Source organism: Oryx dammah, unplaced genomic scaffold (assembly GCF_014754425.2).
Source record: "Oryx dammah isolate SB20612 unplaced genomic scaffold, SCBI_Odam_1.1 HiC_scaffold_26, whole genome shotgun sequence".
Taxonomy (NCBI): Eukaryota; Metazoa; Chordata; class Mammalia; order Artiodactyla; family Bovidae; genus Oryx; species Oryx dammah.
Window position 1 is genome coordinate 99661935 of NW_024070210.1, and position 13592 is coordinate 99675526.

General features: G+C 41.7%; 1 protein-coding gene across 2 annotated transcripts in view; it reads left to right on the forward strand.

The window, feature by feature from the left end:
• Positions 1-457: 457 nt before the first annotated feature.
• LOC120852629 (m7GpppN-mRNA hydrolase) overlaps positions 458-13592 on the forward strand; it is a 44222-nt gene continuing 31087 nt past the window's right edge. The window contains exons 1-2 of one of the 2 annotated variants that reach the window (XM_040225964.1): positions 458-722; positions 13183-13334. In XM_040225964.1, coding sequence (XP_040081898.1) covers positions 670-722; positions 13183-13334 — 205 coding nt within the window. In that variant the 5' untranslated portion in view covers positions 458-669. The remainder of the gene's footprint in view (positions 723-13182; positions 13335-13592) is intronic. The other variant, XM_040225965.1, reaches the window with a different exon arrangement.

Sequence of the window (13592 nt, forward strand, 5' to 3'; positions counted from 1 at the left end):
AGGTGAGCCACCACAAAAATGACAACTCTCTTCGGGGGGGTTGTAGTGAAAGGATACACAGCTTGGAGGTGGTGGGGGCGGTGGTGAGAGTGTGTGCGGGTTATCTGGTGACGGAAACCACTAGTGCTGAATGCGCCCACAGGCTCTGCACTGCAAAGGTCGGAGCGCCTGCTCAGTCACGAAGAGACTGTACGGAATACCACCTAGAGCTAAAAGCAGTACCCTACAGACTTCCTAGTAGAGGCAAAGAGGGATGATGCGCATGCGCCCATCCACCCAAGGCCCAGAATCAGCGGCGGGAAGTTGGTTTACTGAGTGGTAACTGAGCATCTTGAAGACGGATTGGAGCCGACGGACCAATAAACAAACGCCTCATTGGCTTAGCTTGCTCAGGGTCCCAGTTCTCCACCTTCCCATTGGGTCTTTCAAGCAGAGCAGGGGCGTGGCTCTCGGGACTCCGCCCCCCCCGCCTCGGCCCAGCCTCGGGGTCCCGGGCTGAGGGAGCCGGAAGGAAGTGAGCGAGTCCCGCCCCCTTCCCCTTCTCGTTTCCGTAGGAGGCACCTCCGCTGCTGCCGCCGCCGCTGCGTGTTCTCCGGAATCTTCCTGCAGTACCCTCGGTCCCCGGCCGCGCGGAGCCGGGATGCACTGCTCCTGCTGTGGGTCCTCATCATGGAGACCAAACGGGTGGAGATTCCCGGCAGCGTCCTGGACGATCTCTGCAGGTACCGTGGCACCCCGCGCTACTTCGGCCCCCTGTCGTCCGCTGCTTCCCCCCTCCCCCCCCTCAGTTTCCGCGACCCCGGAGACCTCCGCGTCTCCTCTCCCGGTCCACATCCTTGTCCCGGCTTTCCCGTCCCGCCTCTGCTCCCTTTCCCTGTCGACTCTTATCTCCGACGACACCAACCTTCTTTTTCCGCCCTGCCTCCCTGTTTCTCACGCACTCTCCTCCATTCCTCTCGCAGCGCTGGAATTTCCTCATTTTCTTAGTTACTCAGTTTTGCTTTCCCGCAAGCGAAGCCGCTTCGCTAAAGTCTGGGTCTTTGGCATTTTGGGGGCTGCCCCTCTCCCTCCCGTTGCTTTTTCTGACTGACTTCTGCAGACCGTCTTACTCTCTCTTCCCTCCATCTCATTCCCCAGTTCTGTTGAAAGATCCCAAGGTTTTTAAGTCTTGGAGTCCCAGCTTTTCGGACCTTCGGAGAGAACAGTTTTCAAATTTACCTCCCCCCGGGGTGGGGGGTATTCTTATATGTCCGTGGCGTTCTCTCTCAATTGCTGTGAAAAATTACTCTCTTGTTCATCCCTAAACTTACCCTTGGGAGTGAGGGGAAGAAAAAAAGTCTTGAGGGGAAGGAAAAAAGAGTTACTTTTTTCCTCCATCTCTTAATTATCTTTCTTGAACGGTATTCTCAGCTGCTGGGTGGCACCGCACTCCAGTACTCTTGCCTGGAAAATCCCATGGATGGAGGAGCCTGGTAGGCTGCAGGCCATGGGGTCGCTAGGGGTTGGACACGACTGAGCGACTTCTCTTCTCACTTTTCACTTTCATGCATTGAAGAAGGAAATGGCAACCCTCTCCAGTGTTCTTGCCTGGGGAATCCCAGGGACAGGGGAGCCTGGTGGGCTGCCGTCTCTGGGGTTGCACAGAGTCGGACACGACTGAAGCGACTTAGCAGCAACATACTTTTACAAGAGAAATTTTCTGCGTTCTTCTCTCTTGTTGGCTATAATTTCAGATAGCCAAGCAAGTGTACTTTCAAGCATGTGTAAAATAGACTTAAAATTTTACTTCAGGAAAAGGAAATATTTTTGGTGTAGTAATAACCTGAGTTTTCGCTGGTGTAAGTGGGTTGTGAAATAATTTAAATTACAAGTGAATACAAGCTTTGATTAAAACGACCACTTTTCGCTGTATTTATGTCGAAAAGTCTGGCTTTTTGTCTTTGTGTTGCATTCACGATTTTAAGGGGAAAGGAAGAACTGATGTTAGTGGAGTTACTACTGAGTGCCAGCCAGACACTGGCTGCTGTCTTCACATGTATCATTCAATCTTCAGAATAACCCTGTTTGGTAGATGCAGTTTTTTCCATTTTCATCTGTCAGACTCACATTGTAATTTATACAAGGTCATTTTCATCTTAATTTAGAAAATCAAGATTTGAAATATAGGCCTTTTTCTTTCTAATGCGTGTCTTTTTTTCTTAACACTGCTGGATAAAATAGAAAGTCCTCTCTAATGTTATTACTTCACAAAAGTACATGTAGGTAAGTAAAGTGACTAATTCTGCAACCACTAAGAATTAACATCACTGTACTTTAGTGATGATACGGTTATAACTTAAGAAAAAAAGAGGTTTGATGTTTGTTAGATTAAATGACTGGGAGAACATGTCAAAAGTGGAATTATGGTTTTTCTGATTCATCTTTCCAAAATTTTTTTAGAGGATGTACAATTTATAGTCAGAAAAATTAAATATTTGTAGTATTAGGAAACATGAGCAATAGTTGTGTATGAATTAATAGGGATACAGGTGGTTTAGAAAAGATAAGTAATTTATACTTTTGACAGGCATCTAAACTAATTGTTCCATTGGTGGTGGTTTAGTCGCTAAGTTGTGTCTGACTCTTGCGATCCCATGGACTGTAACCTGTCAGGCTCCTCTGTTCATGGGATTCTCCAGGCAAGAATACTGGAGTGGGTTGCCATTTCCTTCTCCAGGGGATCTTCCTGACCCAGGAATCGAACCCGGGTCTCCTGCATTGCAGGCAGATGATTTACCAACTGAGCTATGAGGGAAGCCCAATTGTCCCATTAGTATTGGGTTCATATTGTATATTGCTGAAGACTGCATCATTTAAAGAAGTCCTATCAACCCTTATGAAGGTGATTTGATGTGTGTAATCCTACCTAAAAATAATAGTGTTTTGTAGACTTCATGTTAAACATCTGTTACGTGTTAAAGATTCTTACTTGGTTTTCTGGTTAGTGTATTTAAACTATTTTATACAGATCTTTTGGAATAGAGAAAACTTTCCTTTAAGGAAATTATTGGTAGTTACTGTTTTTTGGATCCACATGGTTGATGTGTTTAAAAATTAGGGCTAGCTACTTGATAAACTAATAGGAAACGGTTATCCAACTAAACTCGGGTCTACTTGCCTGACATGCAGCAAAGCCTGTACTGACACAGAATTGTGGTAAAAGGAAGTACTGCTGCATTCACTGCTGGGCCTTGCAAGGAACGGTGGCAGTTCATGCTTAAAGACAGACTCAAAGGGAAGATGAGGGACGGGGTCATGGTGAGTCATCAGCTCATGGACCTCTTTTCTGATTATGTGGTGGTGAGGTAACAGGGTGGCTTTATAGAATTTCAAATTATCAGCCTGGTTTTAAGGGTCTGAGGTCTGCTTGGTGGTGGTTAGCATGCAGTTGGCTTCCACCTGCTGAGGGTTTTAGTTTTTACAAAACAACTGAAGGATACGGCACAGGATACTACCTACAGGCTTTGCACAGGAATTAAAGGTCCTTGACTTTGTTTTATGGTTAAGCCAGTCTTGTCTTGCTTGACTGCTTTCCTTAGTTTTCTGCATTTTCTTGCTTCTCTGAATCAAATTTAGCTTAGGAGGCTAGAACTTTCCTTTAAACAAGAGGTGAGGGAGAGAGGGTGGGGATGTCCTTGATGACTCCTGCTCCATTTCAGAACCAAATAACCATTTCTTAAAACTTCAGGTTTTAAAAGTAATACCATTTTCAAGTTAATGTTTACAGTATCTTTGATTAATTTAAAGATTTTTAATATTAACAATTCTGGCTTTTGCTTATGGGCTCTATCAGAAAATTTCACACTTTCTATGAAAATAAAGCTTAAATTGAAAAAGTTTAGTTTTTTTGTACTTTTTTAACATCTTTTTTTCCGATTTTTTTTGTCCTTTTTGAAGTGCCTCTTGATTTATAAGTTTGGTCTTGACTCTTGTTTTCACTCCCTGTGTATTTTCTCCAGTTTTAGTGCTTCTTTATTGGTATCTTTAAGGTGTTTCTTTTATTATTTTGATCTTTGATAAATTACATAGTCCTGCTAATCATGTCTAGTTTAGTTACTGACCATATATTAATATGTTTTGGGGAAATGTAAAATTTGAGAGTGATTTTTATGTGAGAAATTAGAGCAAGAGACTTAAGTTTTCAGGATATGACTTTATGACCATTAGATAGCTTACCTGAGAAACAGAATGTTAGTTTTCAGGCAGTTGAATATGGGGTATTTCATTTACAGGAATATTGTGCAGCCATTAGAAATTCCTAAGGCAGTTAGCAAACAGTAAACCAAAGGAGAGTATTTGTGTCTTGAAAATGTACACAATTACTGAGTGTGATAACTAGTCATTTGGTGCTCTTTGTTAAAATTTTTAAATGTTTTTGTGAATACATTTGTGTGCATGCACAGAATTCTGAAAATATATACGCCAAACTGATAAAACTGGTAACTTCTCGGTGAAGTGGAATTGGAGGACAGCAAGGAAGACTTGTCTAAAATGCGTTGGTGAACCAAAGCTGCTTTATAGTACAGTATGTTTGCGAATGTAGACGTGAATCAGCACCATTGTATGGTGGGTGATATTCGCCTTCGGTGCACCATGGTTTATACCGTTAAAAGTTAAAAATATTTTTCAGTACTATTTAAATCATCTTATTAAAGAGTTGGAAAGCATGATTTTAAAGTAAAAACTGAAAACTGCAGTCTGGTAAGTTGTTCCTCTTAAAGAAGAGTTTGAAGTTATTTATTTAAGTCCCTTTAAGAATTAAATGGTAAGGTCACTCCTGTGTTAAAAGGAGAAAGGTATATTCTGGCAGCTACTATTGCTATTTTGGTGATCGCATAGGTTAATGAAATAACCGTTTAAATGTTCATTTCACCTGAAACATTTTTGTGTTAATTTCAGTCCTTGAGCTAATGCTTTTTCTATCTGTGGAAACATTGAAAAGATGACTTTGTGAGGTGGAGAATTTTTCCCGTAACAAAATATTGTGAAAAGCATTTTACTTTAGCTTTTAAAATATACACATGTATGTATATACACACACTTTTAAATATATAAAACAGATCACAAACATTCATGGAATGAAAGCATTGAAGTTTAATCTTCCTGTGTAAAATTATTTTTCTTAAAAGTTTCTAAAAAGTTTGCCTTTAACTTTTAAAATGTACTCATTTGTAAGGTATTTTTGTCTTTGTTTTTAAGTCAAACAGTACAGATGACTTTGTGAACTGAAAAGCAGCAATCTCTTGCCCTACCCCTTTCATCCTATTTCTGCTCTGCAGACTTGTGAAGTTTTCTAATGGCTATTTCAATATTTTAAAGTTTACTTGAACCCGTTTCTATCAACTTTAGATTGAGGATTTAGTGTATCTTGGTAGGCACTTTAATTGACACTTACTGTTGCTCTTGTCCTTCTTCCAGTGCAGTTATACTACTACTGTGAGTCGTTCCACTGCTTATCTTTGTGACTTCACTATGCTTAAAGGTTCTGTTTCTGTTCTGTGAACGCCAGTGTCTACTGAGTCTGTATTTGGTAGGGTGAGGCAGTGCCGCATCGTTTCTTCCCTTTCTTTTCTTAGCTACTCCCTCAGCTTCCATCCAGGTGACTTAAAAATTAAGAGTGATAGTTTACTTATGTTACATTTTGTAACATTATGAAATCTTAAATATTCTGCTACTAGTTGATTGCAGGGGGTGAACAGTAATAATGGCATTTGTTATACATCATGACTGTGTAAATACTTTTCATAATAGAGGCAAGTCTACAATGGCTAGGATTCTGAACATAGTCAAGATCCTTTTTTAAGAATCCTGAGAGAGAATGACCAAATAAAGTGTTCTTCCTTATATTCTACAAATTGCTCTAAATGATACCTTTTAGTTTTTTCTTTCGGATAAAGACGCATATGCTTTGTTCATTATCGCCTGGTTCCTTCTAGCTATTCTTTAATATTTTTCCCCCTTTTGTTCTAACTTTTTTTGCTTCATGTTTGGACTGTGATTCTCTTGTACATTTACCCTTCTCCCTCAAAATGCCTGTAGTTTCTAGCTGCCTTCCACCATCACACCCTCATCTGCTCCTTAGATATCCTTGATCTTGCTCTCAGTCATACCATCTGCTCTTCTAATGAATCCTTTTTTCCTGGAGAATGCTGTCTTGGAGATCTTCACTGTCTAGTCCAACCTGCACTGCACTAGAATTCTCTTTTCCCAGCTCTCCCAGGTTGTATCTCTTCTTTCTTGAATCATCTGTCTAATGCTTTCTTTATTTTCATTCTTGTTCTGCTGATTTACATTCTAAAGTTGTTTCTTTGAGGGGATCATTGGGGAGCAAGCTTTCTGAGCCTGTATGGGACTGAAATGTCTGAAATGTTGCTCTTCTCACAGTTAGGTTTCCAGGTGGCCCAGGGCCCACACTCGCCGTCTCAAGGTTCCGGGAGATATCCTTGACAACACTTTTCTTCAGAGACAGTTTTTTAAAATGAGCTTAATTTTTTCTTTGTCGTGAATTAGGTTTTCCTTACATGTTGGGTGGTTTTTTTAAGATGTTTGAGTTGGGGCTGTGGAGGGACTTTGTGTTGCTAGGCTTCTTTATGAGGATAGATAGGGAGCTGGCTCTTAAACGGTGGGGAGCCCTTGAATGCCAGTGTGCAGGAGTTTTGTTTTGGTGTGCCACCACTCAAACCAAGAGTCTTGGGTGTTGTTCCTCCTTCCCCTACCTTTTGTAGGAAAACTCCTGACTGTCAGGAGTGAAAGAAGTGTGGATGTTCTCCTATTACAGACTTTGCTGTTGTTAGCCTTTTAAAAACTTTTCTTATTCTCATCTTCCAGTTTTATCATCAGGACTTTTCTGGATTGGGATGGGAATAGGATTGAATTTCTCTGTCTTAGGTGTTTTTGTACCCCATTTTAGATTGTGATTAGTATCCTCTAGAAATTTGTTGTGATATGAATTTCTAGTTAAAGATAGTAGATTGTGCACAAGCATCTACTCCACTAAAAGGTAAACAATTTCAAGTGTATAAGCCCACAGGAAAGGGAAGAATGGATGAAGAGATGAGCCACAAAATTTGGAAACTATACAACAGAAGTGGAAGTGGCGTGTGGCTTAGCAGAGCTGACAGACTTGTGACAGAGCGAATATTGTAGTGGTCACTCTGCTCCAGAATGAGAGGGTGTTGAGTGGTGGCAGGGATGAGCTGGCGAGTGAGTACTGTGCACAGACTGGAAGCCGTCTCTCTTCCCTTGCTCGGCTCCCAGAAAGTGGCAGCCTGGCCTTTGCCTCCTGACGGATCGCAAGGTTTTTGTCTAGGTGATCTGACTAGTCCATGAGGAAACACCTGAAGATACTGACATTGGAAGGTCCTTGATGAAATGGCTCAGCCTAATCCCCTGTAATGGTCCCTCATGTTTGACAAGCCTCCTAAAAAAGCTTTGTGGTCTGTTGCTTTAAGTATGAATATCTGAAATAGGCCTCGATGCAGAATGTAGACCTTAAAACTGGCAATGAAAAACAACTGGAAAGAATGAAACTATGCAGGTAGAAGAAGAAAAAAAACCCAAAACTACTCCTTAGAGAGATAGGTTTTTACAGTAATGTAATAGAATAATCTATGAAAGCATAGTTTAAGCAATTAAAAATAGTCTTTGGAATTTTCAATATGAGAGTAGAAACAAAAAGCCCAGTAGGTGGCTTGCTAGAGACTGTTTCCCAGAAAGTAAGGGTTTTAGAAGCTAGAGGTAGGACATAATAGAGAAAATTGGAGAATCAAAGGATCATTGCACGAGGTCTTTTAGTACTGAAGGACGTGAGTTTCCAAGTAGATAAAGTCCATCAAATGAGTGATGCAGTGGATGGAAAAGAGACAGCTAGAGAATTTTAGAACATGAAAGACAGAAGGAAGAAGCTGGAAGCTTCCAGTGAGAAAAAAGGTTGGACGAAGGAATTGAGGTGGCTTCAGTCTATACATCAGAATTGTAGGCTGGCAGGAAAGGGCACTATCTTCAGGATTCTGAAGGAAAATGATTTCCAACTTGGAATTCTTTACCTAGCCAAATTGTCAAGTGTGAAGACAAAGCTATTTTCAAATTCACTATGTCTTCATATTTATCTCTGCTGCATTTTTTCTCCAGAAGGCATGGAAGGTGGTACCAAGTGAAAATAAGGAAGTACCTTAATCAGGAGGAAGACAGGATGTGAGAACATGAGGTCTAGTGTAGGGTGAAAACGTGGGAACCATGGGATACTAGTGAACGGACAGCATAGGTTGACAGGTGTCTATTAGATGCAGTGACAGTCATTCCGATGGCATCACGGACTCGATGGACGTGAGTCTGAGTGAACTCCGGGAGAGGGTGATGGACAGGGAGGCCTGGCATGCTGCGATTCATGGGGTCACAAAGAGTCGGACACGACTGAGCGACTGAACTGAACTGAACTGAACTGAACTGACAGTCATTCCAAATTGGAACAGATGAGAAGGCTCAGGGATAGTCTTCAAGATGAAACTGGTGTGTCTGAATGAGCACCTCGAGAAAAGAATTTAGAAAACTAGTGAAGAATTTAGAAATTTAGAAATTAGAATTAGAATTTAGAAAGATTGAGTTACTGACAGATACAGAGAAAGTAAAGCAATGACAAGACATTTATTAATTAGTGGGAGAACTTTTGATTATGCTTAAGAGGGAAAACAAGGACTTCCCTGGTGGTCTAGCAGCTAAGACTCTGCTGCCAACGCAGGGGGCCCAGGTTCGAGCTCTGGTCAGGGAACTAGAATCCTGTGTGCTGCTGCTGAGAGTTTGCATGCTACAGCCAGAAGATCCCATGTGCTGCCACTGAGACCCTGCGCAGCTAAATTAAGTAATTTTTTCAATGGGAAAAAACTGTGGCTTATCATACGGCTTAGTTGTGAGTTGTATTTACAGAATCATAGTGTGAAGCCTCGGAGAAGGTAATGGCACTCCACTCCAGTACTCTTGCCTGGAAAATCCCATGGACGGAGGAGCCTGGTAGGCTGCAGTCCATGGGGTCTCGAAGAGTCTGACATGACTGAGCGACTCCACTTTCACTTTTCACTTTCATGCATTGGAGAAGGAAATGGCAACCCACTCCAGTGTTCTTGCCTGGAGAGTCCCAGGGACGGAGGAGTCTGATGGACTGCCGTCTATGAGGTCGCACAGAGTTGGACACGACTGAAGCGACTTAGCAGCAGCAGCAGCAGCAGCAGTGTGAAGACTTGAATGCTAATCTAACACGGTGGTTCGAATGCTGATCTAACGCGGTGGTTCTAGACTGGGACTGGGTTTTGCTCCTCTGGTGGGACGTGTGGCAGTGACTGGAGATCGTTTTGGTGGTTGCAGCTTTGTGGAGAATGCTGTTGATACCTAATAAGCAAAGGCTATGGCTGCTCCTGAACATCTAGAGCGTACAGCCCAGATCCTCTCAACATAGAGTTGTGTGCTCCAGATATCAGTAGTGCTGGAGTTACAGAAGTGAACTAAGATACCATGTGTTGGGACGATGGAAAGAGGAGAATGGTGTGTAGAATGAGAGGAGAAGGGATAGAGTTAATTCTTCATCTTCTTCCATAATGGAATTCAGTAGAAAATGTCCCAAACTGAGAAGATGAAATAATAGACAAGTGGTTTTTCTTTTCTTTCTTTTTTTTTGAGACTTGAAAGTGTTGGTCGCTCTTTCCAGCTCTTTGTGACCCCATGGACTGTAGCCCACCAGGCTCTTCTGTCCATGGGATTCTCCAGGCAAGAATACTGGAGTGGGTAGCCATCCCTTCTCCAGGGAATCTTCCTGACCCAGGGATCAAACCTGGCTCTCCTGCATTGCCGGCAGATTCGTTTACCATTTGAGCCACAGAGAAGCCCCTTTTGAGACGTGGTGTAAGTTTATTAAAATCAGATAAAAATGAGTCTAGTTTTTGTGTGCAGTTTGTCTTTCTGTATCGTGCATTAGCTAGTCTGAGGCTGGAGGCCTTGTCTGTCTCGGACGTAGTGGAGTTGACTAGTCTGTGGTGTACTGCCGGCGGTCTGATTCAGGTTTCTGCTCTGACTGCGCTGGGTCTTTGTTGCTGCGCACGGGCTCACTCTGGCTGCGGCGTGCAGGCTTAGAAGAAAAAAAAGCAATGGATGTTGGCCCTATCCTGTTGGGACTGCACAGTTCTTGTGATCGGAGGGGAAGGTTCTTGTCCGACAAAGTTTTAACTTCTGTGGATCCCTGTTACAGTCACTTGCTGCCAGCTCTAACCAGTATGGCATTGCTTGGTACTGTGGCATGAGAGAATGGAGAAGAGAGAGGGGGAATTTCCCTCACTGTCTCTAAGCCTGGAGAGATTCCTTTAGATTTCTGTCTTGAGCCTTGAGGCAGAAGTTGAGGGCTCGGAGCTCACTTCTAACCCCCAGTCCACCTTATAGGGATACTGGAGGGTGGAAAAATGGTAAATTCAGATATTTGTCATCCTCCTCAATCTTCCTGCTGCTGTTTACTTTTCACAGTCCTCAAATAGCTGGTCTGTGTATTTCATTCAGGGTTTATAGCTGCATTTTGTGGGAAGGACAGAGTGAAGTGTGCTTGCTTCATCTTATATTTCAAAGATAAATTGTAACTGCCAGTATGTCACTCTAGTATGTGTCAGACAATTGCTAGACTATAGGAGTAAAAATATACAAAGATCAGTTAGTTCAGTTGCTCAGTTGCGTCCGACTCTGCAACCGGATGGACTGCAGCACGCCAGGCCTCCTGGTCCATCACCAACTCCTATAGTTTACTCAAACTCATGTTTGTCTAGTCAGTGATGCCATCCAACCATCTCATCCTCTGTTGTCCCCTTCTCCTCCCGCCTTCAATCTATCCCAGCATCAGGGTCTTTTCTAGTGAGTCAATTCTTCGCATCAGGTGGCCAAAGTATTGCAGTTTCAGCTTCAGCATCGGTATTCCAATGAATATTCAGGACTGATTTCAGCACCTTATCTCAGTGAACTAACTTGGAACAGTTTATGGACAGTAATGGTGGTAAAGAATTGGCTTGCAATGCAGGAGACATGGGTTTGATCTCTGGGTTGGAAAGATCCCCTGGAGAAAGAAATAGCAAACCACCCTAGTACTCTTGCCTGAAAAATCCTATGGACAGAGGAGCCTGGCGGACTACATACAGTCCATGAGGCGCAAAGTCTTGGACATAACTTGGTGATTGAGCATGCACACAGTAGTAAAAACCAGATAGTTGCTTTAATGGAGTAGGAGTTGAAAGAGCTTATAAATCTATTTGGAGGAGTCTGATTTACCTACCACGGTCGGAGATGCAGTGTCTGTAAGTCATGAGGAATGAGTTAGAAGAAATGAATGAAGTAGGTAATTCTTAAATCATTCCTCATGACCTATAGGTAAGTCATGAGGAATGAATTGTAAGAAAAGGAGAGGAGAGAGATAGTATGTGGATGGCAATTTAGGACATTTTTAAGAAACAAGTGTCACTGGGTATAAAGAACTTTACAGAGTGATAGAGGCTGTGCGGGTGAGCAGGCACTGGGTCTTAAATGCCATGTGGAAGAGATTTTTATGTCTTAGATAATGCCATCAGCGTTGGTGTTACCTGTCTTGTTCTTAATAGAGATGTGGTTTAAGCTCATTTCCCCATTGTTTTTCTAGATTATTGTACATACATTTGTCTTAACTTCTACTGATCCAGTTCCCTATGGGAATGATGTATTTTTATAATTTTTACAGCATTGTTTTGAGATTTGATTTGAAACTTGAAAACAGCAAAGAACATTTATCACCACAACTAGTGAATAGTGTAGGTCAGAGGCCCCAAAGGCTGGGATCTATGCCTGGTGATCTGAGGTGGAGCGGATTTCTTCATAATGATAGAAATTAAAGGGCACAGTAAATGTAACGCACTTGAATCATCCCCAAACCATCCCCCTTGTCCCAGTCCATGGAAAAATTGTCTTCCATGAAACTGGTACCAGAGAGGTTGTGGACTGCTCGTGTAGATGATCAAACTGGGTGATGCTATTTTTAATTTTAAAAAATGACTGTAGACACCAGTGGATTTCTTTTACGTAATTCATTCTGTCTTTAAAAGTCACTAGAAAAAGGTTACAGAAAATGCTAAGCATGGAAGAAGGTTAATGGTGGTTGCTTACTGTGTCCTGTAAATCACATAAATTTTGATTGGTTTGTTGCACAAAAAAGAGGTTCATTATCTTAATCATACATACACATTTGTATATGTAATATAGTGTACACTTATGTTATATATTAACTGTTTCTTCCTGCCTCTGAATGTACTTGGAAAAGACAGTTTAGATTTTCTTTTTTTTAAAGTGAGTGTATTTGAAAGTTATTTTGAACTGATTCTTCAGGTGAGCTCTTTGGGAAGTCTGGTCTATTAATGATTTCTTTTACATTTCTTTGTAATACTTTAAATATAAAGATTAAACAGCTAATATCTTTTCTGAGTGTATGAATTTATTTGCATATGTTCTTTGAAAATGTTACCAGACATGGGAGGGAATCCTAGTGATTTTTTTTTTTTCTTTCTTTTTTCTTTGTCCACACCACATGGCTTGCAGGGTGTTAGCTCCCCAACCAGGGATGAAATCTGTGCCCGCTTCAGTGGAAGCACGGAGTCTTAACCACTGGACCTCAGGGAAGTCCCACAAGTTTGTTTTCTAGCTCATGTTTAATTTATTGTTAGTGAGCTCTTAATCTCTACTTGTGAACAGAGGATAGATGGCGTCTTAAAAAAATTGTGTTATGAATGAGTTCATTCATAACTCATTTTCCCTGGTTTCCCTGATGGCTCAGATGGTAAAGAATCTGCCTGCAGTGCAGGAGACCTGGGTTTGATCCCTGGGTCGGGAAGATCCCCTGGAGAAAGGAATGGCAACCCACTCCAGTATTCTTGCCTGGAGAATTCCGTGGACAGAGGCTACAGCCCATGGGGTCGCAAAGAGTTGGACAGACTGAGCGACTAACACTTTCACTTTCCTGCCAGTTTTGCTTCCTTGATCAGTACTGCTTTTGGTCTATTTTCGTGTTGGTGGGTCAGGAATGAAGCAATTAAAAAGGTTAAAATAAATTGTTATGGTTTGTAAATGTAATTTTTGTATGTTTTTTGTTTTTGACAGCCGATTTATTTTGCATATTCCCAGCGAGGAAAGAGACAATGCTATCCGAGTGTGTTTTCAGATTGAACTTGCCCATTGGTTTTACTTGGATTTCTACATGCAGAACACACCAGGATTACCTCAGTGTGGGATAAGAGACTTTGCTAAAGCTGATATCCTTTTTATTACTATAATGACTGTCTTTCATTCTTGTTAATAAGATGTTTTAGCACAAATTTTCTTTTGCTTGCCTTTGAGATTTATAATCTTTTAAATAAAACATAATGATTTCTAAAATTTGTCAAATACATAAAGCATATACATATGGTTTGTGCCTGATGGTTGTAGGCACAATTTGATAGTAGGGTTGTATCTTGATATTCATGGGGGTGGTTCCAGGACCACTCCCCTTCTCTCCAGGATACCAGAAT